This window comes from Gadus macrocephalus, chromosome 5 (genome assembly GCF_031168955.1).
Source record: "Gadus macrocephalus chromosome 5, ASM3116895v1".
Taxonomy (NCBI): domain Eukaryota; kingdom Metazoa; phylum Chordata; class Actinopteri; order Gadiformes; family Gadidae; genus Gadus; species Gadus macrocephalus.
The window spans coordinates 7,710,206-7,719,229 of NC_082386.1; the positions used below are offsets into that span (position 1 = coordinate 7,710,206).

A 9,024-nucleotide genomic window follows, 5' to 3' on the forward strand; every position below is an offset into this window, starting at 1 on the left:
TAAACAGGAACAAGCATTGGGAAACGCCCATGCCCGGGCAGCCCATGTCCAGGCCGCATCATTAGCGTTGACATTAAAGCTAAACACTGACTCCATGGCTACTCCACTGGCACTGCGAACCACCGCCGTGACTCATGGCGCGGATTAAGTGGCTTCCAGGCGGGCCGTCCAAGTCAGGAAAACACGCCTTTTTATCAAATCTGACAGGAGTTTTTTGGTTTCCCTGCTACACTCGTACAAGCGGGGTGTGGAATAGCATAGCGCAGAATAAGGGAAAGCCGCGCACCACTCAACTACTGGGTTGGTTGGTCCACGTTGCATTAGAAATAACTGGAGCCCTGGAGAGTGTGTGTGTGTGTGTGTGTGTGTGTGTGTGTGTGACGATATCTGTTTGATTGAAATTGTCGAGAGAGAGAAACAAGCAGGGATTCTCCCCTTTACATTTTAGGGCCTTTAGCAGACGGTTCACACACGCAATCACACACCAGCCATGCAACGCGACATCCAGCTTGTCAGAAGCGGTTACGAAGAGCCGAGAATCAAACTAGCAACCCTACGGTTATGGGTGACCTCACTCTACCTCCTGAGCAAGGCCGACCCCTTTCAATAAAGATAGGCAACCTTAAAGCGGCCAATCTCGCTTATCAAGCAGCAACACCAGCCCACATTGGCAACACAACATGTTTCTCCTATGACATCTAGTGTGGTACTGTGTTGCTGACCTCTCTGACATATGGGGCTCAGAGAAGGCCGGGTGGCACTTCAATGGCACAATGTTTTTTTATTTTTTTTATTTTACATTGTTAAAGGTTTCTTCTTCACATAGCATGATGACTACTAGCCTGGCAGGTGCACTGAGTGCTCGGCACACCACAAAGTGTGTATGTGGATGCTGAACTTCCAGAGGACCAGAGTCAAGTTCATCTGGTTCATTCCAGATATTTCAAGATATTTACTATCCTTTTCCACTGTGGAAGGAAAAAAACACAACATCACTCTGCAGCTTTCAGAACAATTTCCGCAGCCCATATTATTTTTGTTCTATTTGTTTGTGTGCCAAATGTGTGTGTTCCTCTGTGTCAGAGTGTTGGCCGGCTACAACGGCACCATCTTTGCCTACGGCCAGACGAACAGTGGGAAAACCTTCACCATCACCGGAGGGGCTAGGTGCTACGGCGACCGTGGGATTATACCCCGCACCCTCTCCTACCTGTACCAGCACATCATTCAGGTCAGCACCCGAGCTTGGATGGCTGATTTAGTTTTTGTGTTGTCTGGATTATTATGATGAAAAAATAACGTGGGTTTCAGACGAATTAACCCTCTTGTGATTTCAACACTGCGTCTTCACAGTGAGGAATCTTCCAAGAATGATGCGTCGGACTCACTTTAAGGGACCGTAAAAATATGAATCATGTACTCAGAGAGAGAGCTCTTGCAGAGCTTCTCTCCATTCAGCAGATCTGAACCTGATCCTAGCTTACTTATATATTCACATTATATACATTATTCATTGAGCAGACAAAAATAAGGTGAGGTGGAGCAAACCAAGCACAATACCCGTTATGTTCTTTTGTTCCTAAAACTCCTGCTGTTTGTGCGACAATCCAATCCAAGTGCTCTGTTGCCAAACTATTGCTCGGTGAGCCTCAAGGACCAATATGCTAGACAATGGGGAGAAAAGGAGTCTTTGAAAGAGAGCTGGGAATCCTATTTGATGTGCGTGCGCTGCAGCTGTTTGCCACATGCAGCACAAAGCTTTATATGACCGTTTGAGGAAATGGTTTGATTTATTATCTGGTTGATGATGTGCTGTGTGTCTAAAATAGTTGGATTTATACCTTAATAAAGTCACCTTTCTCAAAATACTCTGAGATTACTTGTAGTGTTCCCTTTGCTTCTTTCCATTCAAGTGATTTAGTGTAAACTTTACTGCAATAACTGATTTCTACGAGTATTTTTTTTTGTATGAAAATCACCCATAGCAGATGCTTTATCGAAAGCCACTAACAATAATGTATACACATATATACGACAAAGTCAACCATGCAAGTTTTAGACACACAGCTTTAGTTTGAATACACTGTAAACAAATGTCCCCATCGTTATAGGACAGCACCATGGTCTACACCACCCACATCTCCTACCTGGAGATATACAACAATGTGTGCTACGACCTTCTGGACCGCCAACTTGAAGCATGCAGGCTAGAGGACCTACCGTCAGTATTTTATTATGCTATTCTTTTTTCACTTTTTTATCTCCATTAAGAATTTCTGAATTTATCTTGGGATCAATAAAGCATTAATCTATCCATCTATCTATTTATCAGTATATTAGCCTCGCGGGATATAAACATATCTATACATTACAACGTGACATATATAATCACGTTGAAAATGGATCACAGAATTAGATGATCTTCAACCCAGTGCTTGACAGCGAATGCTTTGCATTTTGGTCAAAAATAAAGATCCCTGCTAGCACCGTTGTTCCACTGTATTCATGTAGCCCTATCCTTGAGCAGGTCAGGGGCAGGGCTACATGGCACAGGCGTCGCTGTGCGGTCAAACCGGGAGGCCACACGGCTGGTATTTACCGTACGGCTGCTGACTGCCCGCTGACATAATCACGGTGTCGGGACATCAGTGGCTGTGGCCGACCCCGGGCCTCTGCCAACGGAGCGGACTGCTAGCTGATTGTGTACGGAAGCATTTATTGTGGCCATCCACGGCTGCGTCCTTCAGAACACTTTCGGCTGGGTTTCTTCTTGTGTTTCTGTTGTTTTTTCGAACCCTGTGCCTCCCTTTCTTTCGTTCTTTGGCTTTGTATGTTCTTTCGTTCTTCCTTCTTTCCATCCACCTTTTGTTCCTCCTGTCCTCCCAACCTCAGCCTCTCCCTTTTTCTGGGTTATATTTGCAATCTTCTGAAATTAGATTTTGGATTGAAAGCGTTTTGGTATATATATATTATTTTTTTCATGTCTCCATCACAATTTATAACCTTGATTTCTATTTATTTTTAAATTCTAAAGTTGCTCCTCTCCTTATGCGACAGATTGAGCCTGAGGCTTCCATTGCCACAAATAACAGTCTTCTGGAAATAGACAGGGCCCGTTGTTGACCATGTTGTGGCCACGCTTGCTGATTCAAGGAGAAGCTGTGGCAACTGTCAAATCTGGCATTTCCCTGTCCGTCTGTTTCACCTCTCAAAACTTTTTAAGTTTTTTTTTTTATCCCTCCTCTCCGGCTTTTCCTTCTATTAGCAACATTCCGATTTGGCTTTCGAATGGTGGACCCAAAAATAATATAAACAATGCATAAATAATATACACTGTTCTGCAGAAACAGCTTGATCAGGCACCCAGGCTCCGGCACTCTATTGAGACTATCGATTGCCCGCCTCTCCCTTAGCATGTGGTGGAGATGTTTTCCAGGCCTTCTCTCTGTCTGCACGTCAGCGGGAGAGCTTGGGAGGTCTGACTGTATGTATGGCAGCATCACACACAAACCATGTGTCCTGCATCGACACCCACAGTTTCCCCTTGATTCCCGATCGTGTGATTCATTGTCTCTTTTTTGATACAGAAATTGACATTTTAAAGGTTATTCCCATCACCTGAAAATGGGGACAAAAAGAGATGCATATGGGACAGAATTGACATTTGTCTGAGAAATGTTAATGACGTTTTTGTTCAAACCATTCCAGAGTCTATCTTGTCTTTGTTACTCACAGCTGTTCTCCAGTGTATGTTTGTGTGTGTGTGTGTGTGTGTGGGGGGGGGGATGGCCGGCCTTAGTTGACAACAGAAGGCAGTAGCCACACAGGTTATAGCATATTCGCTTCACTTTAACCTAAAGGATTGCAGCCCAACTCCCATGAATATTTTGCCTGTCGGAGAGAGCTGAATATTGCCCGTTTATTACCGAGCTGTGATTCCCATCCTCCAGACGGATGGAGAACATGTGTCCAACAGAGCTCGTATCGAGCCGCACACGGGGCTTGTTTTGGGACTGAGCACTGGTGTGCATTGTCATCCAAGGTTAAGCAGTATAGATGGCCTGCCTTTCATTGTACAAAATAAATCTTTAAATGTTTATCGAAAATGTTTAAGCTCAGGATATAGTTGTATTCTGACATAATAACTGTATCTGATTATTTTCTGATTTCTATGGTTTCTTTTCAGTACGGTAACAATCATGCATGACTCTGAGCAGAATATCCAGCTCAGGAATCTGTCCATTCAGCAGTCGGCCAATGAGGAAGAAGCCCTGAATCTTCTCTTCCTGGGTGACACTCATCGTATGACTGCAGAGGTAAGTGGAAACATCGGCCTTCTGGAAAACATCAGCATAATACTTCAATAAAACCTTTTTAATCCTCTGAGGGAAATCATGTATGATGGTAAAGTACTGGCCAAATGGAAATTAGCCTGTGTTCATATTGAAGACATCTAAAGAAATTATTATATAACTTTTATTATTATTATAACATTATTACCAGTCCCATGAGATCAATCTTGCAGTACTTTTGAATTGTTCTGTATTATAATCTTTTTTTAAATAATCTTTTTTCCCTGGTAAAACCCAGTGCCCCTACTATAATTGACTGTATATGCTTGAGTGGTTGTTATGAATGCGCTTGCTCCTCTACTTTCCAAACAGATTAGAAATCTGTGTGTTCGGTCGAGGCCCTGCAAAGTTAGGTTTGGGACAGTTGTGTTCACCTTGTTTATGGTGTATACCAGTCAGTTTATTTGTGGGTAAATAAAAAACAATGAGGCGAGTCATCGGTTTTGAATCACAGATGGGCATCTTTTTTTACATTTTGGTTGACTACTGCAAATTTGTTTCAGTTTAATGCGGTTGGAATGGTCCTGCCATGAATTGAAGCCACCCTGAACCAAATAGTTGTGTTTTGAGCTTCTTGTAAACTTGTCAGTGCAACTTGCTCAGGGTTTTCCGAGCTTTTGAAACCAATCCCGCTGCGTATATCATGATATTTCACCTCAAGTGTCACTTATCTACCAAATGCTTAATCCCTTCAGCTAAAACAATGTCAATACTGTCCGAAACCTTATTACCAAGAGGACCAAGAGCAGCACTGGGATTGACCATCACTGTCCAACCCCAGGGCATTTTTGTTCCCGGACAAAAACACACTCCCTGCTTGTTACATAAGACTATTGACCAAAGGGTTCTCAGTGCTAGAGGTCCAGTGGGGAATCCTCCGCAGCCCACGCCTTACTGATCTGTGAAAACAACTCCCACCCCGTGGAGCTCTGAGGAGGACGTTGGGGGACAATCTGGGCTGAAGCCTCTAACCGGGGGACGTGCTCCTGCAACCAGAGACTCCTCTCGTTGTTTGCTCAGGACGTGGGTGTCGAGGTCCACGTGGAGGAGACAGAGGAGCAGCCACACTTCAGTGTGTCATCAACGATTCCACACGGACGTCCAATGGACCTTGGTGCCGAATCGTTTGTGTGTTTACTGCTTTCCAGGTGGAGGGAATCATGAGCACATTTTTTTCATTGAATTTCTTGCTAAGGGACTCCTTGAGCCTCCTTCCTCCCCCTCCTCCTCCTCTGATGTATTTTATTGGAGAGGAATGACATCTTCTGAACCTTCTTCTAGCCTCCCCTGGAGACACTTCCACTCATCTGGTTATTCCTTTATCCTTCATTGTTCATCCGCCCTCCTGTTTATCTTTCACCTCGTCCTGGACCTTTTCCTCCGTCCTACCCACACGCTATCTAGCCGTGTGTGTGTGTGTGTGTGTGTGTGTGTGTGTGTGTGTGTGTGTGTGTGTGTGTGTGTGTGTGTGTGTGTGTGTGTGTGTGTGTGTGTGTGTGTGTGTGTGTGTGTGTGTGTGTGTGTGTGTGTTTGTGTGTGGAATCATGTTTGACCTTGATGTCTCACTCCAGTGGAGAGGTGCATTTGACCATTAAGTAGGCTAGCCCATTGTTCTTTTAATTAATTCTGCATATTTTGTTTCTAGTATGATTGGGCAACTAGTCTTTAAAGCATATATAATTTGTACATAAACATGCAGGAAAGGTATTATAGGCAAGTTTAAAATCGTTATTTAGTTGATGAAAATCCCAAGACATCTGTGCGAAAAACACATGATTGGCTGCTGAGAGAATTTCACAACAATGGCATTTTTGATACAAACTGACAGCTTTAAGCTTTTTTTGCTGTGTTGCTACATTTGTTCCAAATACTGTTCAGCATTTGTTTAAAGTGAAATTCAACTACATACGCCATGGGCCAAACATTTCATCAAAGAACTAATTGGAGTCAGCCCTATAGGGCTTGGTAAAGTTGACCAGTTAATGGAATTGAACAGGTTGTTGCTGTTGCTTTGGTGCTTGATGTACGCATGGGGAATCTATTGACTTACTGGCTGAAAAACTACTAAATAAACAAGGGCAGGGGTGGATTTCAATACTTTTCTCGTGTTAGAAATAAGCAGTCAGTCATAGCCATTTGTGCCCCAATTGCAACCAAAGCTTATAAAATGTATTTCCTTCCATATCTTGATCAATTATCAAGCCCCCCCCCTAAGTAGTCATTGTTGTCTTCACCTCAGGCTATGAGTTACTGGTGGACAAGTGAGGGGTGGTGAACAATTAAGGGAATTTGGAGGAAGGAAGGAGGAGACGGGGGCGGGTAAAGATACCGAATAATCTCTCATGAGCTGTCGAGACCTTTGATAGGCTCGAGCTGCTTGCACAATAAACCAAGCCGCAAGTCAAGGATTGAGCCCCACTTATAAAAAGTGTTCTTTGGCAATGTGTTTTGTATGCCTGATCTTCTCATGACGGCAGGGGAATAGAGCCAAGCCTGCATCGGCGATCATTGGCTGAAGACCATTTGTCTCAATATATATGAAAGACATATTTTAATTCATCAAAGGATAATGTGAGACACACGTTTCATTATGTTTCATTATGCAAATAAAAAGCAAAAGCCGGTCACAATACTTGTCCATTCCAACCAGAAATTAAAGGACATTTAGCTGCTGTTGGAGGGTTTGGACAGGGTTTCCCTTTCTCAGCATAAGTTACCCCACCACCACCATTATCACCACCACCCTGATGATGCTTGTTTTGTTTGGGGTGGAAAGGGATGTACGGGATGAGTCACAGGAGACTATATCTGTCTCTGGTGCCTCACACGGACTTCTACTGTTACATAGAAACATCTGAAGATCAACCCCCAGTGTCGCGGTCAAACAGTCTACATCTGTTTACTGTTATTGGTCACACATGCTCATGGCTTTGATCTGGTCAGAACAAAACCCTGGATGCCAAAAATAGTCACTCTAATACGGAAAGTACCTTGGACAAAGAATAAGAATTCCTTCAACTGTCAAAACAGAAATAGTATGGTGTTCGTAAGTTTGATCATTATCCTTGTTACACATTTCTGCACAGCACATGAGAAAATGACGCAGAGGATTAACGTTCCTCTGCTCTTTAAAGAGCCAGTGAACCCAAGAGTACATAATGATTGTCAACATAGTAATCTGTTCCATTTGATCAGTTACTGTAATGAGTCCCCAATTTAGAATAAAAAAAGGGGTAAAATCCTGTTTTTTTCCAACTCCCTAAAACACTATGTGAAAGATGCGCTCTGCTGTGAAGCGGGTGGCGTTCTTCTCCTGACGTCTGAATGCCTTTTTTAGAGGCACTCAGACCTACGCGAAGACCAAGAGGCGCCGGTGGCGTGCTGTGCGTGGAACGTGTGGTATAACATCAAGGTGTGTGTTTTTTATTTAATTCTACTACCTTTCAACCGTCGCCTCGTCCTACAGACCCTCCTGAACAAGGCGTCCACGCGCTCCCACTGCATCTTCACCGTGTACCTGTGCGGTCGCCAGCCGGGCTCCGCCACTGTGCGGCGCTCCAAGCTGCACCTGGTGGACCTGGCCGGGTCGGAGAGGGTCAACAAGATGGCCCTGGGGGGCCAGCTGCTGACCGAAGCCAAGTACATCAACGTCTCCCTGCATTACCTGGAGCAGGTAGCCGGAGGATTCTTAGAAAAAAGGCTTGACACCTATTATTTATGTATCATGTGTACAAGTGCATGTGTCCTTTTATATTATATAGTATATATTATAGTTGAGATTTATGAAGATGGGAATATTTTGAGCATATTGTTGAGGTAGAAAATGTATACATAAGGAAATAATTACCAATTGGGTCAATGTTGGTGGGTAAAAGAAAGAATTCAGCTAAGAACAGAAGAAAAATCCAATCCAAATTAGTTTATAATGCATGTTATGATATGCCTACATGTAGCTGTAAGTCATTCCGATATTCCCTGTTCCAGTCTACATTAATCAAACACCCTCTTCCTGACATAAATATAACTTAATTATGCATTAGGAGAATATGCTTAACACATTTTCAGTTCTGCCGTGATTCAACTCCAGATCCATAAATCCCAGCCATCACCATAATAACTTCACTTTGATTTATGGTAATCCAAACATCGATATCTGTCACAAAGACGTGTTGGAAAACATAACCACACATGTCTCTATGGCATATCATTATGATGCAATCATGATGGATCTTTTATTATACATACGGTATATGTTATTTCATTTACATCCGTTCTCTCGGGCACTCCTTCCTTTCAAATGTTGTATTTACTTCCACAACCCTGTCCAGGTTATCATTTCGCTGTCGGAGAGCCGCGCCCACATCCCCTACAGGAACTCCCTGATGACCTCGGTGCTGAGGGACAGTCTGGGGGGCAACTGCATGACCACCATGATCTCCACCATCTCCGTGGACAAGACCAACCTCAAAGTAAGGACGCACACCACCCACCATCGGCCCCTTTCCAAAGAAAGCTCACGGATGAGTAATAATACGAACTGTCGTTTAGCATAGAGTTTATGAAGGGCTAAATTGGCGAGAGCTGTAGCGAAAAACTAAGTGCAGACGATTAGAGTCAATGCACAGCCAATTTAATTTTCAAGCTTTAAATGCATGCAAAATCAACATCAATA

General features: G+C 43.5%; 1 protein-coding gene across 3 annotated transcripts in view; it reads left to right on the forward strand.

The window, feature by feature from the left end:
* kif6 (kinesin family member 6) overlaps positions 1 to 9,024 on the forward strand; it is a 54,730-nt gene that overhangs the window by 5,524 nt on the left and 40,182 nt on the right. For all 3 annotated transcript variants that reach the window (XM_060051968.1, XM_060051969.1, XM_060051970.1), the window contains exons 4-8: positions 1,084 to 1,231; positions 2,112 to 2,221; positions 4,187 to 4,316; positions 7,819 to 8,025; positions 8,681 to 8,821. In XM_060051968.1, the coding sequence (XP_059907951.1) occupies positions 1,084 to 1,231; positions 2,112 to 2,221; positions 4,187 to 4,316; positions 7,819 to 8,025; positions 8,681 to 8,821 (736 nt within the window). The remainder of the gene's footprint in view (positions 1 to 1,083; positions 1,232 to 2,111; positions 2,222 to 4,186; positions 4,317 to 7,818; positions 8,026 to 8,680; positions 8,822 to 9,024) is intronic.